Genomic DNA, 22,653 nt, shown 5'->3' on the forward strand with positions numbered 1-22,653 from the left:
AAAGATGTGCAGAAAGCTTACTGCTTGCAAAGTACTTTCACAGTTGGGATTGATTTGCACTTTCAAGATAAAACAGTGTGGAAATAGCTATTAAACATCTGTTTTCTTGTTTGCACTGAAACTGACTTTAAGAGCAGATCCTGAGTTTAAGCCTCAGAATTTGTCTGTACAGGCATATCAGCAATCTGTAGGCAGTTACTGCCCAGCATTTACCTAGCACCAACGCCCCACCTGGGCTTGCTCAACACAGTGCCAAGCAGAGATGCTATTTCCAGTCCCCTAAGCAGCACCCACCCACACAGCACTCTGTCAACGCTGCTGGCCCTGAGGAGGAGCAGGAGCTGTTAGCTCAGCAGCAGCCTTGGGCTACTTCCCATTCTGGAGCTGGCACGAATCACACCACAGCAGAGAGGGACAGAGCCCAGGGCAGCCCTCACACCGGGAGCTGCAGCACAGCATCACTCCTGCCTTTAGCCAGGGAGGTGCAGTGAGAGATGCCATTTGCAACTGCTCCAGCCACTGCAGAGGATTATCAGATGAGCACAGGATGCAAATTAACCTCTGTGTTGATCTGATGCAAATTAACCTCTGTGTTGATCTCTTATCTACAGGGCTGGGCTGTATTTATTTACAGTGCAAGATTTAGTGCTATCACTTGCCAGACATTTGGAGAGCCCCAAGGAGGATGGTGGGGCTGAAGCTGAAAAGCAGCACCCTTACAACACACTCCATGTGCAGGCACAAGGGAAGTGTTATTAAAATTCAAACTGCTGCCCAGGTGTTAATGCATGGCTTTCTGTACACCCACATCTAGCACATAGGGACAATCTCTGCTCCCAGCCCACAGGATTTCACAGGGACCTGTCTGAAAAAACAGTGCCACTGCTTAAATAATTTATTGATAAATAAATAAAATCACAGACAGGAGAAAGAGCAAGGTGCTGTACTCAGAAGAAATGTGTCTGAACTCTGGGCATCAGCCCCATGCTTAGACAGCAGCTGGTCCCCACCCCAGATGAATGAGGACAGGAAAAAGAAAGGGGCTAGCAAGTACCTAAGCATATTCAAGTTTTCATCCTCACTGAAGGTACTCAATATATTTTACCCAAAGATGTGCTACATTTCAGAAATATGCCTAGAGAACCAGCTCTGCTTTTGCTTCTTCAGAGCTGTTGAGTCAATAATTAAAGCCCAGGATGCCTTAACTGTGCCTCTAAGGAAGAAGGAAAGAGCAAGAGGTGCAGAGCACTGGGGAGAGTGATATCAGTTAACATGAGTCTTTCTTACGGTTTCCAAAAATGTTTATCTGCTAAAGCATTGGATCCAAGCAGCTGACATCCACAAATGGGTTAAAAATCAGAAGGTACACATCTTTAAACTAGCTACAAAAGGTTAAAATGACCTTCTAACTTAGAGAGGAGAAAGAAAATCCACTGAGTTAAAACATAAGGCTGATCACTAGAATACTAGGAGCAAGATAATGTAATTAACATGTAATAGTAAAATGGTTTACTAAGATACACAGTGACACAAGTTTGGTGGTGTACCCAATTTCCAAAATTAACATCACCACATTTTATGAGTACCATTTAGAAACACTCAGAAAAACTGAGGACACCCAGGACAGTGATATGGGAAACACTTAAGCAGATGTCTCTGTCACCGAAGCTTTTCCCCACACCAACACACCTAAGAAAACAAGAAATAAGGTCTCTACATTTCTTGAAGGTCAACTGCCTGCCTCTGAATTCAAAAAAGTCCCTCTGTCTGAAGCTAGCATATCTGGTTCAATTCACAAGTCAACAAAATCCTTGTATTAATTCCAGTTTTATCTGAGTAAAGGTTTCTCCTCTCTGCTGCCTCTGCAGGACAGCACTGGGACTCAGGCTGGATTACCTACACTGCACTCTACAGATGTCCTTTCTAGTTTCTGACTCACAGTAAAAGCCTTGAAGGCTTCCACAGATTTCTGCTTTTCCTTCTGCCTCGCTAGCTTTGACAGCATTTGACACAGGAGCCCTCTTAAAAGGCTGGCAATCATTATTACTTAGCCAAGACCACAAGCAAGAGGCACCTGGCAGCGCCGAGGAAGACAGAGAAATGCCCGAGGTGAACACAGAGACAGAGGAGTTAAAGGAACACTTCTGCCTGTAACCCATTAGCAGAGCTCAGGGTTGCTTGTCCAAGCCACATCCAGCTCCAGATCCAAAACCCCCATCTCCACACAAAAGCGTTTTCCAAGCTATCTGCAGTTCAGGCTTTTCATAGCAGCACTTCCCAACCCAAGACTTCTCTGCCCTCCCTCTCCAAGACTCTTCATCCTGTGAGCCCTGGGATTTTGTTCTGTGTGCTGCCACTGCTGCTGTACAGCCACAGAAAGGGTCCCAGCCACCTCCCAGCTAAGCGGATGTGGATCTGTCCTCTCCACCTGCAGCACAGCACCTCTTCAGTATCACACAGAAACACAACTGCCCAACTCTATGCTTCTAATTTCCTTCCACAACATCATATGTATGTGGACGATTTTTGTCTAAGAATATCTCACAAAATGGTGGTCTAATTTCCAAGTTTGGCATTAACTTGGAGAGGAGCAGGTCTCAAACACAAAGGATGGGGAGCAGTGAGGACACAACATGCCAATGCCAGGGGAGAAGTCATCCATTCAAGTCACTCCTCAGAGCCCAGAAAGTGGCTGGGACACAACACAGGGAAGAGGTAGTTCAAAATAGAGATTTTTAACTTCAATTCATTTAAGGAAAAAAGAGGAGGGAGGAAGTCTTCAGCAATACAACACACGACACAGCTGTCTCGTGAAGTTCTAGCCTCCTGAGTTTTTCATCTGACACTTCACGTGCATTTTCTTACTTCAAATTATGAAAGGGCTCCCCATGAATGCTGCAAGAAAAGGAAGAACTCAATAACATTGCTTAAGAATGAAAGCATCTGCATGAATAGTTAATCCTTAGTAGCTATTAATGGAAGCATCCCCATACTGGCATGCTCCTAAACCACAGCTATATTCTACATAAATTTTTAAAAATCTAGTGCTAGCCAGGTTTAGAGACTTTAACTTCTTAACTGTAATGTTTGCATCATGCTTTACACCTTCCAATCACTCTAAATGAGATGACCAAGAGAGCAGCATTTGAGGTTTTAATTGACATGTGTCAGGGAAAACGAGGCTATACTGCAAGAGCATTTAAAGTAATGTTTTCTGTACCACAATAACTCAGATTTAATCCTAGCACACTGGCAGGGAACTTGCATAAGTAGATTAGACTGCTTTCAGTACAATATGCTAGATACAAGAGAGCTTTACTAGTAATTCTCACTGCCAGGTTAGTGCCAGCCTCTACAGGTTTAAACACAGTTTGTTCTTTCTCTGCTCTGTGAAGGGGACGTGATCTGTCTGCAACATGTTAATTCATACACCTGCATGCAGAACTGGATCTTGTCTCCCCTTCTGTACAAACAGGAAGAGTAGCACTGAATAAAGGGGACTTTAATTACTGAGCAAGCAACAATGCCTCGATTTCTAATGTCACAACAAATCACATGCTAATTGATTTGGAATAGACCAGGTTCCTCCCTCTACCTATTTTGCAGTTGTGGTGATTTTACAAAACAATGCAGAAAGAGCAGTGCTGCATGGAGTGTCTAATACCCTTGCCTTAAAAAAACCCAAACAACCAGCTCTGGCAAAGAGGCAATGAAGGAAGAAATCTAGGAAGCCATTCAGGAATTGAAAGAAATGTTTAGCAGAGAATTAAATTTGTTAACCAGTACTGCTGTCTTGGCAATGATCTGATCACAGCGTCCAAACACCCACAGGGACCTAAGAAAGTACCTCCTATTCAAGGCATATCTGGTAGCTGGGGCACTTAAATGAGAGGGGGAAACCCACACAAGCAAGCAGCCAGCCTGTAAGATGAATCCAAGCTAGCTCAAATAAAGACATCTTTTGAACAAAAACTCTCAGAAACCACTGAGAATTCAAAGGAAAATATAAATCCTTCCTGCTCCAGAGTCCTTGGACCAGAAGCCAGCTGTGTGCTTTACCTGAACACAGGTTAGGATGTTTATTACTGACCTAAATAGGTAAAGATCAGTTTAAAGATAAAGAACAGGAAATTACTTTATCTGGCCATCCTTTCTGGGCCAGCCTTTTCACAGGGTATGAATTTTACACGCGTGACTTCAGTAAAGCACGTGAAGTGTTGGGACTAAGCGCCACTGAGCAATCTGTGGCCTGGGACTGAGCATTCACTTCATTTGCTGGAAGTGCAACAGAGGATGATGCTCCTCCTGGCAGATGGTCAGGGCTCTGCAACCACAAGCTTTTATGACAAGGCTTTTTACTCTGCAACCTCCATTTATATCAAGCTTTTGCACTTGTTTGTCAAGTTCAGCTACATACCTAAAGAAGAGGCACATTTTTAAGAGCACTGCAAACCCATGAAGCACAGAAGGGTTCTTCATTCATATGACTGTACAGTGCTGTTCTAATAGACAGAGATCTTTCCTTAATGCCTCCATAATGATTAATATACCAGACAGGGGCAGGGGGAGGGAAGTAGAGAGGGGCAGAGATGTGAAGTCTTTGTCTGGGGAATGGCTGACAGTGAAGATGCAGATAAGGGGACTAGGACCCTAATTTTGGGTGCCTATGTTCAGTTCCAAGCCATCAATCTTGCTCTTTCAAGACCCTGAGTTCTGTACCCAGATTTCAATAAAAAACATGAAAGAACAGAAGTGGAAGCACAGCACAGCTCACATCTATCTGAAAAGACATGTAGCCTAACTTCCATTTACACAGAAGACTTGCATTGGTTTTTGTGTGCTTTCAACAGTTTCCCAAAGGTATTAAACAGGAAGAAACCACTAAGACTTGGTTTTCCCATGATCAGTGTATAGTATAATATTAAGTTGCTTACAGAGTCTATAAAAGAAAAATACCCTGTACAAACAATTTAAGTTATGAGTTTTAGACACAGGCACAACTCAACTATATAATCTCAATAAGAAACAGACATAATTCAGAATTGCACTGTTCACACAACCTCAGACATCACTAGTTTAATATTGATTTAAATATATAAGCATTGCTTTCTTTACTCTTGGCACCTCTGCAGCACAGGGGATTATTTCTTCTCCCTTGATTTGAGGGATGGGCAGCAGAGCTGAGTGCACAGATGCCTGTGAGGGCCAACTGTTAATCTCTCAAAATTCCCATCTGAAATTTATCCCTTATACATCAGACCTTTCTCCTCATAGCAATTTGCTTATTTTGCTCATATCTGTAACACAGCCACTGCTCTTAGGCTGTCCCAGCATCACCCTGGGTTTGGAGCTCCCAAACATCAGGAGCGGAGCAAAACAAGTTTGATGCCATTTCTGAATCCCTCTCTTTCTTTCTCCCTGATTTTAAATAGCTGCCCTCAACTGTATCCAAGGACTGAAACCACAACAGCCTAGTGCAGTATGCAATCAGCCAGAAAGCAAATGCTTCTCCAAGTTCCATTCTCAGCACACAGAGTTCACACAGAGTAAAGAGACCCTCACTGCAGATGTGCAGCTGTTAAGGCTTTATTACTATTCAAAACTACAAGTTTACCTTGCTGTGCCCTCAGCTACCCTCCATGCCACCCAGGAGCTACTATTCCACTGAAGAAATACAGAAAATGGTACCTGGAGTTTAAGGCAGATCTTTCTGTAGCCTCTAGCTCTGCCATCCAGATACTTCTGATCAAATACAAAAGGCATATATACCAACACCAAACATAAAGCCTAATGAAAAGTTTAATGAAAATAAGACAGAATTTACCTATTAAAAACTCACAAAATACCATGTTGGAAGGACAGCATCAGAGATTAGTCCCAGTATGCACAATACTTACATCTTAACAAATGACAAATGTCTTCAGTAGAATAAGAGCAGAAGAATAGCATTTTTCAGACTTCCTTGTCTGAGAAGCTTGAGGATTTACATATAACAGACTTTCTGTGACCAAAACATGCTCTGTCATTACCACCTGCTTGTTCCATGATCACAGGAAAAACATTCTGGAAAAAAGCTCTCCATAAGCAGGGCTGTATGTAGTACCATGAAAGCCACTTAAATTTAATAAAGCTACTAGCTACAGAACTAGATACAAGCTGCCAACCCCAAAGGAGATGCATAAGCATATACAGTTTAAAATCTTTTCGTTTACAGCTTCCTGTGAGCAAGCCCCAAGCTCCTAGAAATGAGCCTTCAGACAACAGCCTGATTACATTTTGGGGATAAAAACTGCACAGGAAGTTTTCATGGGGTGATACAAGTTCTGAATTCCAAGTCACTTCCACAATACAATTATATAGACAAATCTAAACTCATACAGTAGCACCCCAAGCTCGTGGATCCACAGCCATTTTTCAACACCTAAAGAAGGATTTTATTTTACTTTTTTAACAAATATTTAACTTTCCCTGAAGCAACGTCTTTGAAAAAGGTAGGTGTGCTTTGGTATTTCTGCTTATAAGCACCAAAACGTTCTAGTACTGCCTTCACAGGTTTAAACCAGCTCTAATTGCATGGAAGCATTACTGGTTACAGCACTGCAGTGGAGAAGGAGCTGGTGTGACCCTCTAACACTAATGAAGAAACCAGAAGTCTTATCCTTAAAGTCCTGGACAGAGTCATTTGAGCAGATCTAAGCTCCTCAGGCTGAAAAGCTGCCTTTTCTCTTTCACATGTTCATCAGTAATTCAACAAAACAAATAAAAACCAGAGTTAACAATCCTGTCAACTCACAATATCTACAATTAGAAGTAGGGACAGGGAACTCTAATATCGAGAAATTAATTGATCTTTCCACAAAATGAAGGCCTATTGCTGAAAAGTTACTTCCTAACCCACAATCTTCAAGTTTTACAACCGTAATACAAGAATAAAGAATTAGTAACTTCTGTTATTTTTCTGCTTGAAAACTAAGTAACATAACATAATGATACCTAATTTGTGTACTTACAGGGTCTCTCAGCTCTTCATTGTCTCGAGCTGACGTTCGAGGTATCTTCACCGGGATTTCATCTCCACATTCAGTGTCTGAAGCATTTGGAGACTCTGCTAAATCAAGGAACTCATCTCTCTTGTGACCTCTGAACCTTATTTTGTCCAACTTCTTTAGCATGTTCAGCACTGCACTTTTCTGCTTTACCTTAACATGACGGTTGGAGTCTCTGCAAGATCAAGAAATCAAGAGTATTTTAGAAAGCTTGTAATAAATCTAAATACACACATTCTTATCACTAACTACTCCCATCTTTCAAGTGCCTTCCTGCCACTTGAGGAAAAACATACTTAGCTTCTTAACAGAAGTTTTTTCCACAGTGTAACAGATGCACGGTTCACTTTGCAGTAGTTGATCATTTACCTTCTTCCCAGACTACCATGGCCCCTCTCTTCTGGCAGTTTTTAAAGCAAGTCAAAATAGGCAGAAAGAAACAACCTGCACTCCAATGAAAGATTAGGAAGTCAGCTCCTAACAGGTTATTTGAAATTAAAAAAAAAAAATGTTTAGCTTATAAGTTAATATTCTTCAATTTGTGATACTTTAATCAAAGACAGGAAAATTAACCAAGCCTCACAACCAAGTTTTAAATTCCCAGACAAACTAGAGCAAAAGAGTAAGGATGCTATCATATTTCAGGTTAACAAAACAGAAAGTACCAAGGGTTTACTGAAAAAAGCCACAGAGAGATCCATGCAGAAGATTTCATGAAAAATTAAGACAGCTGAAACAGACCAAAAATCATATTCAAACACATTGCCAAAATCCTTAAAATTACCACAACTGACAATCTTGTATACCCCTGAAATTATACTTGGAGAAGCATTTCGCTTTTTAAAAGACAACAGAAGAAAGCTTAATTTTTGTGCCTAAACTCATTGTAATGGCAGCTTTTCAAGACACTGCAGTGTGTCATTTCTGATTTAATCCAGACTTGCCAAACTGGTCCCATTCAGGGAATCACAGTCTGCACCAAAGGTGCCAAGCTCCATCTTTAAAAAAAAAAAAAGCCAAACCAAACAGTTCCTCGATCCTGTCACTCCAGCAAGCTCCTGCTCTGTCAGTTTATAACAAAACAGCCACAGTTATCTCAGCACACAGATATTCATCTGGAGGATGATACCAGGCTCTAGCAAATGGATTTTTAAAAATCTATTTTGAGGCACTTGTTCCTGGTACTACCGTTTTGTCCTCTATGGTCAGCACCACGATCCTCTTCATTAGAAGTCATGGTTAGCTTCATGGCACATCAACCCAGACACTGGTGTCAGATGGAAGTACAAAGGTAAATTCAGACACGTCACTTCAGAAGTAAAAATAAAGAGCAAAATAGAAAAACCTTTTACTACCACAGCCTTTGTACCTAAGGAAATTCTCACCTCCTAGGACAAACCTCTTTTCAACAGAGCTCTTCAACTTTCCCTATGGATTCTCCACTTACCCTAACACTTGGGCATTGACTATTCACACCAAGCTCAAACCAGATCATTCCCTTACAATATGTCTTAGTTTGCACCTCTGCCAAAGTTTATTAGCACCTTTCAATTAAACACAGAAGTTTTAAACAAATACAAACCCCTTACAGTACAGCTGGCAAAAAAAAAAAAAAAACCACAAAATTCCTCCTTTATCAGAGATGCTTAAAGTTTCAACCCTGTGTTTAATCTATCACTTATAGAGAAACACTTGTGGTAACTCACACCAAGGTTATTTTCTAAGAGCAGCTTTTCTTTGAAGTTCTTTTACTTGTCAGAGCTATGTTTAAAATAGAAACACTTCTTGCTCATTCATTGACTATTTGATGAAGAAACTTGTCAGCTATCACATCCAGAAATATCTCTATTCCCTACTATTAATAGCAACTAGGGAACAAATGGTATGAGGGAAGTTTAAACCTCTGATAAGCACCAGCACAACTGTATTGTTCTCCCTCCCATCACAATGATCTCCCCATCTATGTTCAACCAGATTTACATACCATGTAGGAGACCTACAGCAAAGCAGCTGTAAACCAAATCCTGCCTGCTCATCATCCACGCTGTCACTGCTAATGCTACAGCAGTGCATGGAAATCATAAAGCATGGAAGAGTTATTCCTTTTCTGGAGTGGTTGGCAGCCCATAACGATGGAGGACAAGGATGCATCCCACGCCTTCTCTATCCCTCTTAGAGATGGAGCAGCTACTGCAGATGAGCACTGCTGTCCTGGACAGAAACAGGAGTCCTCAACATTCCCCTGTTAAAGCCACATTTATCCACTGTTCCTCAAAGGACAGGGCTGGATCTGGACAGCTTTTATAGCCTGGTATATCCAGTACTTTCACAGATGGTTCAAATGCAGAATTCAGCTTTCTTTCCCTTAGCATAAATTCACATGCACATGTAAGAAATAAGAAGCATCAAAAACATCTTGAGATGGAGAAATCTCCAACCCTTCGAATGAAAAAAGCCACAAGGACAATGAAAAGGCACATGGGCATAACTCCCACTGACAAGGATGGGCATCATTTTGGGAAATTGAGCTCCTTTCTCATCCTAGGATGGTTCATGCATTTCAGCCCAAGGTCACAGAATAACCTGGCCAACAGGTTACCCATGGACACATTTATGGTATTTTTTTACTCACAAAACTCATGACTTACCCCTATGTATGTTACCACCTAGCCTTTTAAAAATGCAAACCTTTCTTTAAATCACTCCAATGAATGAAGTCAGCATAACTTCTGATTTGACAGGTATGTCATGAGGGTCAATATTTTTAAAGGATTATTCAGTAGGTTAATCATTAAAAGAGGACATAGTAAAGAACCACTCTCCAAGGCATTTCTGAAGTGCTTGAAGTACAAGAAGCTGGTTAATAAAAATATCTTCTCAGTTAAAATTTAAAAATAATAAGATCATTTTGTCTAAAAATTGTTTTGCATGTACCAGGTTTCCAAATTACTTACAGTTACATTACATTAACCTAAGCAGAAATGTAAGCTTGCCAACAAGCTCCCAGAAAACTCATTATCTGGCCTCTAGCCAAATGCTGGATCTAAGACAGGCTTTTTATGTCAGCAGCCTGTTCCTGCAACCAGCAACTATTTTTTTTTTTTTTTATGCTGACATTTCAGCAGTTTCACTAGGAAAAAAGATTCTTGGAGATTCTGTATTCCAACTGACTTGAGTCAAATATAGACAAGCTTGGGGAAGCTTTTGTAAAATGAAAGACCAGAATCTGATCTAGAATTAGATTTACTGTAAAATACAGCAACTAAATATCAAAATACTTGCTTCACCAGCTCTTCATCCCTCACCTTCTCCCAGCTACCTATCCTGGACCCACCCCTACCCAAACACCCATTCTGAGCCCCACTGGTTCAGCTGTGAGTTTCTGGCTGTTTCTACTAACTCCCCATATTCACTACATCAAAGCCACCATGCAACTCTGCACATGAGGAGCTCAGAGTGCAAAGGCAGACCCACATTTCATTCTGCTTTCAAACTAACTATTAACAAATATCGTAACACTGTAATAAAAATAAAAGTATTTTAACTCCATGCATTTTAAACACTGCCAAACATGCATTTCCCAACACTGTTATACAAGTGACAATAATCAAGTGAAAAGGGTCTATTTTTCCATGCTTAGAAAACTTCCTAGCTAAAATAATCTTTAAAGATTTTCTTTTAATTGCCATTAATATCTACACCAGCTAACACAAATCCTTCAAGCCGGAAGCTTTATTCCTTTTAGAGAGGGCCAGGGAAGAGATGCCTTTATTTTGACCTAATATGTAAAACCCTCAAACAACTGTCAGACCTGTATTTCCAATGAATATATCAAGACCCAAAAACCAAAACCAACATACACTCACATTCCAAATATATACTAAGAACAGAAAAATCAAGTTTTCCCAAACTTCCACATGAAAATCTTAAGGAGATCTACAAGAAATTTTCCAGCCTATGTTTATAGAGATGCTTCAGTAAGCAGACAATCAGCTTCCAGGGAATATTGAATATTTGCAGAAATATTGCAATATTTGAATATTGCAGGAATATTCTACAACTGCATGAAGGTGGAAGAGGTCGGGATGCAGAGGGAACTCAGGGAAGTGCAGTACCCAAATGTCTGAAACCTGCCTTAACTCACCCCAGAGTCTCCCACATGTAGTTCACAGGTTTTGGTTTCTGTTGCTGCCTTCAGTTTTTACACAAGTACAGTCTGTGGCCTGGTAGACCCAGCAGGGATGGAACAGCTAAATCTTCACGTGCACTTTTCAGAGAAAGGGCTCTGCTCCGCAACAGAGGGTTCAGTCAGTTTTCCTTAGCTGTTAACAAAACACAAACCTGCTACACAAAGTCAACAGCATTGCCTCTGCAAGTGTTAGTCTGGAGCCTGAGGGAAAGCAAACAAAGAAACCACTTAAAACATCACGGATGAATTTCATTCCAGGTCAAAAAGGCCCTACAAGACTATGATACAGTACAGTAGCCTTCAAAGCACTCATGTTCCTTTAGATAGAAAAAAAGCTTTTCAGAAAGCTGAAGATGACCTGCAAATCTAGCATACCCCTAGTTCTCATCTTTACATTCCATCTCCTTTATATTGTCCTTTCATTCTCAAAATACATTTCTGCACAAGTCCACTGTAAGAGCCCTGGTATCCAAGAAAAGCCAGGGTGTGTGGATGAACAAATACAGACATTGTTGTCAACACCAGGACATTTTGGTCTTGTAATGAGGAAGAGATGTGCAAAGTCAGGGAGTGGAAAGTATCAAGATTGTGTTTGGTATTCATAACTTCTACACTGAAATGCTCCTTAATAATATCCTGAGAGTTGATAGGAGAGCAGTAACACAAGACAAACTCAATCCATCCACATACACTGAAAATTAAGCTTGGTGTATTCTTTTCTAGACATGTTTAACTAAAACCAGAATGAACAGAGTATATCTAATACAGATTCAGAGTCCTCTGTACAATGTTCTGTGCAAAAAGTTCCCTCCTGCTACATGACTTTTCCCCCCAATTTTTCATTTTAATGAATGGAATCTCATTTCAAGTCACTTTCCGAACATTTTGTACTTATTAATATTTAAGAAACTAACCAGAGAAAGATCAGCTGCACTAGAGAGCTCCTTGTCTGCTCAGCTTTTCACAGAATTTGAATGGGTCAGACTGGAAAGAACCACAGTGGCTCATCTGGTCCAACCTTCCTACTCAAGTAGGGTCATCCTAGAGCACAGGATAAAAGAAAAGGACACTTTTCTTCCCCCTGTGCACAGACTTCTCCCAAACTACTCTCCAGAAGGCTCACATCTGTGAAGAAAGCCAAGCTTTACCCACAGCTCTTCTTGACCAACAGGGAGTGATTTTGTACAGGTGAAGTCAGCACCTTTCAAGAAAACTTTGCATTAAGCTCGACTCACCAAAGACATTTAGCACACAGACATTTAACTCACACTCAACACAGCCCTTTCACGAACAGCCCCAACGTGAGATTGAGCTCATCCAGGACAATACAATATTTTAGGTTCTCAGTATAGGATGTCATCACTTGTCATTCGAAACCAAGACTGCAATACTATGGGCCAAACATTCAGTTGGATTGGCCAAGAGCAGCTTACACTCTCTGGAAACTACAAGCATTGTGCAAGTGCCCTCAATTTCTGACATCAACAAACACACAAACAAATCTTCCAGCTGAGCCCTCCCCACACTCATCATAACAGGTTCATCCTGAAATAACACTCACTGCCTCAGCGTCACAGTCTGGTCAAGTCTTCCTTGAATTACATCACCCTTGGCTTCAGGGCCATAACATACCCAGAACAAACTCCTTTCTGGTTTTGAGTAACATCTATTAAAAGCTCCTTTCAGGGTCAGGAGTCCTTAAAACTCTAGGAACAGACTAGACTAGGGGGATAGACTCTGGTGGGCTGTTTCTCTTCAAAACAGATGAAGTTATCAGGCTACCTTTGAAGAAACATTATGCTTAGTAACTCAGGATTATTATGCCTGTAAGTTTGAAGGGAGCCAAACAAAAAAAATCCCACCAGAATCACTTCCTCTGTGTTACACACTCCCAGCAGAAGCATCACTCAGTTAACACGCTTTGGAAACCAACAGGAAGTTGTGCTTTGGTGTTGCAGACTTAAACAGATGCAGCTATTAATTAAGCATCAACTCAAACAATTTATATTGCCCACCAGGAGGAGGGGAGGAAGAAAAGAGTGGAAAGCTGTGTAACATGTTCTATGGTTCAATATGGGGACTGGAGATGAAGTTCAACATACAGATCTCGACTGCCAGTGGTGAGGTTGTCACAGCAACCATAATGCAGCTTCATGAATATGCATTATGGTAAAATCTATCGGTTTTTCCCCAAAAGGGAGTAACGTGTCATTCAGCTCACAACATGAAGCTCCCTGGGAGACAAATCAGGACTGCATAGTAAAAGTGACTTGTCTTCAAAACCTTCAGCTTGACTGCTGCAAACAAAAGGGCTGGGGGAAGAGGGGAGACCCAGAACGTGGTGGCTTCAGGCTGTAGGGCTCTCTTCTCTACCCTCCTCAGACAGTACTTCACACATATTTGGCAAAAATGTTAAGGCAGACATTCCCAAAATGAGCTGCTCAGTTCCTGCAGAGTTGCAGACCTTAATCCCTCAAGCACCTGGGAACCAGCCCTTCAGTCAGCCGAGGGAGGCAGCAGCACCAGTGACCCTCCACAGAAGGATGGAGAAGGGGGAGCTGCTGCTCCGTGTCCAAGACAGCTGAAAATGGGGCCCTTGACTTGACCACCACTGGAAAATTGTGGGTGGACCAGTTCTCAAAAAACAAACCCCAAACCACACATATGTACCGATCCACAAACCCCACTGTGTCAAGGAACAAAAGGCAATAATTGTTTCCACTAAGTATCTGTGGGAGTTGTACTTTATCCTTAACTCCCCACTTACCCTAACACCTCTTCTGCTGACAGGGAGCCACCATACATACTTCCTCTGTCTGTAACAGTTAAACCTCTGTCTCTCATTGTGAAACCTAAAATTAACAGGCTTTGATAAATTAATTTGTCTTTAAATTGAGAATTTTAACTCCTGAACAGGAAGATGAAACTCATTCTTCCTCAGGACACCTGTGTGGGAGACAATAAAAGTCAGACACTGGTTATGCCACCAGAAGAGCTGCACAAAAAAGCCTTGCACAGAGACTTTGCCTGCAGAGAGAATCTCCAGCAGCACGCATGGACTGGAGGAGCCACCAGTTCAAGCCATGGCAGATAGCCTGTGAAAGGGTTAGCACGGCGTGATAAAGGCTAATACTGACATGAACTTCTCCCTTCCAGGTCACCCACTGGGTCCTCCTTTCTCCCCTGCTGTGCTCCCATCCCAATCCCAGAGGAGCCCAGCCAAGCCTGAAGCCCACTAGATCACAGGCTGACACCATTAATTTCTGCCACAGCCTTTATGTCATTTGATCCCTCATGCAGTTTATCAGCTCATTACTGAGCAACTAATTTTTGTGTTTGTTTTCTGGCAAGGTCAGTTTAACCAGAGCAGACAGGGATACAGTTTCACTCAGGGAAGCACAGACTATTGGAGATTCTGCTACTCCCACACAGAAAAATTTGGTGGTGGTGGTGGGCAGAGGGAGAAAGCATCCTTTTACAGGAGCCACCTGCACTTAAATAAGGTTAAACAGCTGCAAAGCTTCACCCCAAAGACAGTGTTTATGAAGCTGCCACAAGGCACGTTTCAGAAATTGGACTCAAGAGCTTCATTCCCTGCTCTGAAGGACAGGGAAGAGTTTGTCACAGCTTGGTGTTGACAAAAGGCTTTTTTCTGCTTCCTTGCTCTGAATTTTGTCTACTAGTCAGGGCAGAGCTGAGGGTGAAGACAGGAAGATGAGCATCACCAGCTTAGCAAGAAGCCTCTGCATACGAGAAGGATGGGCTTCCAGCAGGAAAGAAGCTGGGGCACACAGCAAGTGCTACCCTCAGCAAGCACAGCTTCTGCCTATAAAAACAGAGACACAGGGGTGACAAATAGGGCAGAAGGACAGGACACAACTAACACAGGGTAAGATTAAGTCGTCACTGCGTTTATCTCCTCTTCCACTGTTCAAATGGAAACTGTACACAACACTCAGAATAATGCTGGTCTTTTGCAACCTACTTTAAAATAAATATTTAAAGTTGGAAGTACATATCCTGGCACGAGCATCTTATGCAAACTAATAAGTTTATTAAGAAGGTAATCACTGACTGTTTATAAAAACTGTGAGCCCTGCCAGCCTCGAAGAATTTTGATTATATCCCTTCAAGGTAAAAAAGAGCAAGTTATTGACACCTCTTTGATGCCAAGTTTTTCATCATCTCAACTGCATGTTCATCTTCAGAGGGTAACTACAGATAAATCAGAGAAGTAAAGTACTGCTAAGAAAAAAAGACACTGTAGAAATGAGCTGCAATCCAAGCTTAAAAAAAGATTCTTTGAGAACAGCCTTCCAAGGTGTACACAGGCTGGCTTGGTCCTAGTGGGTGTTTCCTTGAGAGGACTATCTGAAGCAAGTATCTCATCAGCTCAGGGCGTCTGATCATAGCTCACTCAGCAACCTATGAAAACAGAGCAAAGGTGCACAGCATTGTCTGGTTTTGAAGAATGTGCATTCCTTTTTGTTTGCTGTGTGTACAAACAAAGATGTACCCAAGTGAGGCAGGACACAGCTCACAGCTAACGAGCACAGCCTGACCGATCTCTGCTGTGCACGTACAGCCATGAGCACAGCTGAGAGCACAAGCCAGGCCTGAAGGGAAGCCTGCCCCAGCCCTCACCACCTCTGCACCTCTCACATGTGAGAAACACTTCCCAGAGCCACAGTGCCCAGCCTCCTGTGCACTGAGATTTCACTTATGGCAAGGCCATACAGAAGGAATTACTCGAGTTTATCGGCAAAAGACCACAGGCTGCAACTGCTGCGTTACACAGGCAGGGATAAAACAAAGCCCCCACCCTTCTGACACCAAGAAACCACAGGCCCAGGTCCATATTTCCCAAATCACATAACTATCAGGGTTCCTCACTGAGAACAAGAATAAGGGCTAGGGTACAGCAGGATGGTCTGTTTTGAGGGTCTTCCCTCAATTAGGGAGACAATTCAGTAGAAGCCAACTCTAGAACTTGAGTATCCAGTTAACATGAAACCACCCAGATGAAAATTTTCAGTGAAAGATTCCCAAGATGCAGTAATTTTGTGTACAACACTCTGTAACTTGTTTCTCCAAGTTTTAAGTATCTGAGAATTCATTAACCTTCTGAAATGTGAATGTTGCAAAAAAATCAAACATTTCAGTTATGCCAACTACCAAAATCAAAAGACAGACAGGGCTGAGGAAAAAGAACTGAGCATTTTACCAAACACCAGTAGCTCTCCAACTGCCATGCAGTTATAAAAATAATGTTAATGCATTAAAGATTTTTAACTTCTCCTCTTGTGGCTAAATATAACATTGCAATTTCAAGAACTAGAAAGACATAGGTAGCACATGCCAATTACAACCACCACTATAATTCAGCATCTTTTCTTTCCTACTGGCTCTGAGCTTACAAAGAATGTTTATAATCTCCAAATCAAAGATATTTCCATGCAAGAAGCAGAGCTGCTGCTCATTCTATTACTTGTCACTTTCTCCCAACCAAAATCTCAAAATGCTTCTGAAGTTGGTGCTACCAGTACACAAGAGAGGGAAGGGGGGTAAAAAGTTAAAATACACCACGGATTACACAAGTTTGCAGTATAATAATTACTCATCATGTCAACCTCTAAATGAAGGTGCATAATATATTGTGTAAAAACTTGCATAAATATTGTGTAAAAGGACAGGCACAACACACAAAGATGGGGTTTATCAGAGTAAGTTAAATGAAGAAGTAACTCAGAAAGACCAAGTTTTATACAGTAAGTCTGGTTTCAGGCATCAGCTTAATTTCTGGCATTGCCTGTACTACACAGCCACTTGTATAAGCCATGTAAACTATTCCTTGAAATCTTACCACAGAGTAAAAAAGTCAAGGTCAAGTTCCCACCAGACTGACAGCAGCTCTGCTGGAAAGCAGCACTCTGGAAAAGAGCCTCCTTCATTCCACCCACACAGCTTGTCAAAAGATGAGAGAGATATTTTACTCCACGTAGAAGAGTTAGGAAATAGCAGAGGAAGTTGTGTGACAAAGGAAAGCACCGAATCTGGTCTGTAGTTATCTCAGACCCCTCCTGCATTTCTTCTGACTGCAGCCCTTTATGTAAGTCCAACTGCACTGCTGTTACATTTGCTGGGCAAAGAAAGAAATCACTGTACCCGAAATACGGCCTTGATATCTGAACTGCAATTACTTGTTTAAATAATTAACCTAGTGAAATGGCAGGCTCCAGATTGAAAAGCCCTGCTGCTCAAGGTAATCTTCCTTACAGGAGCAAACCTCTATGCTCTCACACTTCAAACTACATCACTCCCGTAGGAGGCAGAATATCTGCTCTTTGTCCCCATGCTTACACTAGAAATGCTAAATTTTAAAGACACAAAACCCAAACCAAACCCCCAGCTAGGTTAGCCATGCCAGGGAGCAGAGGGTACAGTCCTGTGAGAAACTAGATCACTAAGGAATAGAACCACAATCTTGCAAGTTAACTCTTTTGTTCAGTAAACTGCTCGGGTCTTCCGCCATAACTTCATCTTTCATTGCACACGTTGATTTTAACATGCTCTGGACAGCAAAACTCAGCAGAAATCTTTGCTATTAAATCAGATTCTTCCAAGAAGCAGCAGTTGTCTGGGCATCTCCTGCACGCTCTTTCCCAAAAACCTCTGCCTGTAATATCGACTGCTATCAAAAAAGCCAATACCACTAACTGCTCTAAGAAGAGGACTGAAGATAGACACCAGTCCAGCCCAGGAAGAGGCTGCCATACAAGCTTAGCAGTAGTGAGAGTTCAACAGGCAACTGATGGAGAAGTATAAAGGTGAGGCTGAGCAAAGTACATCCCGTCACCCCACCCACAGCCACAGATGGGGACCGCAGCCTATGAGGAAGTAGAATAACCTTGTAAAGAATGATGGAGAAGTCAGGGAGAGGGGGAAAAAAAAAAAACCAAAGGCATTACTCAAGTTCCCCAGACCTTCTTGTGTTTTCTCACAAATTTTATTAGTTGACAAAACCTATTTCATTTTGCAAACAAAACCAAAATAACTCGTCACTCAAGACACTCAACGCTGCTGGAAATGAGCTCCAGCCAGCAATCCTAATGCACTCATCTTCACACACACACACAGGGCAGCTCAGCTCCCCACCTCCAGCAGCCTGGAGCACACACAGGCTGCCACAGGGACAAAACATGGAGATGTGTGGTCACATTCTATGAGCAATTTTGAGGCCTCCTTAAAGGAGGAATAGAGCCAAGGAAAACAAAAGAAAAAATTCCATAATTTCAAGGAAACATAGAAATTATGCTTTACATAAGTCTGTAAGGAAGATATAAAGCCTTTTCCTAACAATAAACCAAACAGCTGAGGTAATAACCATAACCTTGCCCAGTTCATACTAATTTGGTCAGGTTTGTAAAAAATTAACGTTTTAATGGTGCCTCTTACATTCTATCACCTCATAACTGCAGATGACAAGAAGTTATGCACAGGAGTTAACAACTACATTTCTAAAGCTGCTTGAAACAACTGGAACAAGATTATCTTAGAGCAAGTCTTTAAATAAAGCAGGGCATGCCAACAAACCAGCTTCACTTCTCTGCAAAGGGGGAGCCTACTGTTAGCATCACCACCAAAGTATACACACAGGCTAAGTGGCATTTCTCCCAAGAGAACCAGCTCCCCTCTTGAAACAGCAGTACTAGCAAGTTTTCCATGAGGTTTCAATATGATATGTACTCAACACATGGAAAAGGAAAAAAAAAATCTCTGCCAGAATGGTCCATTTGATCCCAAGCACGGGGTAACAGATGAATCCAATGGTGTCTGCACTTCATGGATCAGCTTTTTGGTTTATTAACCAAGTCTGCAAATGCACTCTAAATTACCATACTTTTTGCATGCTCTATTATAAAAAACCCCCAGTACTTTCTTGTCTCAAAATGTCACAGCTACAACGCAAAGCCTGTCAGGCTGCTAAAATAATTCAAAGCCAACGACAGCAAATAGCAACCTGGCACATGTTGAGCCTTCAGATTTAAAATAGATTTAAATTAACACAAAGATAGCAGGAGAGAGTTTAGTAATAAAGTGAAGAAACCAAGGGAAAAGAAATAAGATTATATCAGTCATCATTTCAATCAGCCCAAACAAGTTAAAAGCCAGCTAGAGGATGGCATTTACGTCTGCCTCTAAGGCTGGGACGAGGGCCAGAATTAGACTCCTTGATCTGACTTATTTATGCCATGCTGACACTTCAGTTGGCAACCATAAAGGTCCAAAGGTCAAAGTCCCCTGAGGCAGAGAGCCATGAACACGCCGTGTGTCTTTCCAAGCAGTCTGTCCAGAGTGGGGAAGCAAGGAGTAGGGAGCCGCAGCCCTTGCAGCCATCCACCCACCTACCACCATAAACCACTTCAGCTGTGCCCATTTCAAAGCTTCCTCAGTGCACAAAGGAGATTTCTGGAGAGATCCACCCTTCTTCATCCAACCACTCCTACAAAATAGTGTGTTTTTCCAAGTCAAAGCCAGAGAGAAGCCAGTGGTGCCTCATTTTAAAACTGAGAGGCCACGTCACCAGCTGAAGCCCAGGGAACACCCACAGACCTCCAAAGACCTCATGAAAATTCTCTAAAGAATGTGGGGATGGATACAAATGAAGGCAGAGAGCGACGTTTTTGGCACTTCCGTCAGTTTCTTAACTGGGATTTGTTACAGCTCCAACTTATTCCCAATTATTTAAATAATATTCACGTATTTAAATCTTGGAATTTTAAAACCTAAACCTTAGATTTCACTTTTCAAGAAGGATCCCAAAAGTTGAATTACAAGTCAGGCTCAAATTCCAGTATAGGAATATCAAGCCTTTTGTTTATACTACACAAATGTTTTAACAGATACAGTCTCTCAAAGTCATGGAAACTTGGAATTCTGAGACTTTTTGCATTCATGTCAGAAGTATACTCAAGACTGCAGAATATGATGGAACCACCAGCTAGTACTGAACTCCCACTAGCCTCTGACTTGCTTACATGATTGGCATAAAAGTTAAAACAAAAAAAAGAAAAAAGTAAAAGCTACACCATATTATTCTTGAATATACTGGGGATCTCCAGAGCAAAATATGCCCAAAAGCAAATTACAAAACATCAAATTTGGTGAAGGGAAAGAAAAAGGAAAAGAAAGATGATATCTTTGGATTTCTTTGCTGTAGACACCTGGAGCCTCCATCCAGCTGCAGGATCTAGGCAGACAGACTAAACTTGAGCAGGGACTTGGATGGCTGGAAATGGGAGTCTGCTCTAAACAACACCTTAGTCTTGGAAGAAGAGTTGATGAGTAACAGGGACTGGCTGTCTTTAGGGTGAAAAGAAAAGCTGTAAATACACAATCAAAGGATAGTTCATCTCCTATGGATACCCCTGCCAAACCATTCTATTTGTTGGATAGTACAAAAGCTTCAGAAACTAAACAGCAGTTTTAATCAGGGACTGTTCTAGCTTTTAATTTTTGCACTCAACTTTGATGCCCCACAGCATACCAGGGGCATCAGGCTTTTCTAAAGATGTATTGCAACAAGCAAAATAAAAACCTCTCCTTACTAAAACCCTTCCTTCAGAAGGATGTCCCTCTTCCTTCAAAAGAGGGAAACACACAACCCAGAGACATGAAAGCAAGTTTTTCCAAATTAGAAGACTGTTTCCTAGTAAGTGTGAAGGTTTCTGAGTGCCCAGGAATCACAACTGGCACTGGGATCAGAAAGCTGGGTCTGATTACAGCCAGCATTAACAACCTTGACCAAGAGCTCACATAAGTACAGAAAAAAAAGTCTTTGGATTTGGTATATAGTTAACAAACATACAGAAGAGGTCAGACCACTTCATACTGCCATTCTTACACAAGGGTGCACACAGGACTGTAACCACATTGCTAGTCATGAGTATTTTCAAAACAACTTTTACTTTAAAAGATGAATCTACTAGTAAGTTCTTATTTAAAAATAAAAATAAGTTATTCCAATTATCAACTCATAACAAAGAAAACCTGCATGCTTGTAGCTAATCTACCTCAAGAGCTCGTGGCTGGTGCTTCCTCTGTGGTTCAGAGCCATCAGCAGCAATGCATCTGTTTCCTAAACACAGTTTCTCATGTCTCATTTCACACAATGAGCAATCTGTGGTCGTTCAATCATCTTCAAGGTCAAACCCCCTTACAGTGTTTCCAGTAAGTATATGGGTCTTCAACTGACTTTTCTTCTGACTTTTACAAGAATGCAGTATTAACCCATAGCAACTAAACCACTGATTAAAGAAGTTCTAGAAAACATCACTCTGTGTAACTACCAACAGTTAGTTCTGCAGGAGCTTTTGAAATGAGAAGAAGAAGTAGGAAAAAAACAAGAAAAGAGACACTAGTTTTTGTGTCAGTCTATGTAGTGTTTTCAAACTCATCTGCACACAAGATATTTTGTTCAATGAATAAGGTCTGCTGTACTTTCATATTAGCTCTCTGATGTTATTATGAACTTTTAGCCAGATGAGAAGAAAGCCTCCTTCAGGGTAAAACAAACAGCTGTAGTTTGCTTCAGACAATAAGGAATACAAACTGCATGGAAGGATTTTCCATGATTTAACAGTCACCAACAACAGACTAATGAGTCACAGACAACAGCTTAATACTTAGAGCTTATTGCTAAAGAAAAAAAAAATATTTATGCATTTTTGAAGTATTAACAACAAAACACAACAAAACACATGAGTTTTGTATAGAACCCTGTAGTGTCTCAAACCAGGTTAGCTGTAACCATCCAAGTGAAACTCAGAGTGGACAATGGACACAGCCAGGCTTGCACTGCACCAGGAAAACCAGACTGAAAATGTCAGCCATTGTTTCGTACTCAAAAAGCATATACTGTCCTTGCTCTCCTTTAACAAAGGACTGCAAGGGCCAGAGAGCTTCACCAAGCAAATTCAAACTGCTAACAAAGTAAGCTCCACATTCTTCCTGTAAAATATTCCAAGAAATGGTATTTGCGCTTCATTTATTTTCAAGAGGGATAAGTGATCCAGCATTAGAGGGAATTTTTGTTGGCAGAGCCCTCAAACTGAGGAAGAATTGCTACTGGAAGAAACAGGAAAGAAGCAGAAGTAGCTTTACAAAATGTGTATTTGCTGTAAAAATATTGCCTAATATACTTTTCTGGGGAAGTCGGAACTATCGCACTTTGGCTGGTTATTCCCATGGCAGAAAGTAAAAAGAGCTGTTGAATGCATGTACAATCATCAGCCCCATAAGCAACTCTGCCAGGGAGGGAAAACAAAGTTTTTCAAAACAGGCCGAGACCCTTCTTAAGTATTAAAAGGGTCAGAACAGAAATGTTCTGTCTTCAGAACATTTCTTCCAAATAGAAAA

The 22,653-nt window shown here is 41.4% G+C and overlaps 1 protein-coding gene across 4 annotated transcripts in view; it reads right to left on the reverse strand.

Annotated features, from left to right (window-relative positions):
* The window catches only part of GRAMD4 (GRAM domain containing 4), a 75,488-nt gene that overhangs the window by 44,451 nt on the left and 8,384 nt on the right, over positions 1-22,653 (reverse strand). For all 4 annotated transcript variants that reach the window (XM_059847291.1, XM_059847293.1, XM_059847289.1 and 1 more), the window contains exon 2: positions 7,011-7,221. In XM_059847291.1, coding sequence (XP_059703274.1) covers positions 7,011-7,221 — 211 coding nt within the window. The remainder of the gene's footprint in view (positions 1-7,010; positions 7,222-22,653) is intronic.

Source organism: Haemorhous mexicanus, chromosome 5 (genome assembly GCF_027477595.1).
Source record: "Haemorhous mexicanus isolate bHaeMex1 chromosome 5, bHaeMex1.pri, whole genome shotgun sequence".
Lineage (NCBI taxonomy): Eukaryota > Metazoa > Chordata > Aves > Passeriformes > Fringillidae > Haemorhous > Haemorhous mexicanus.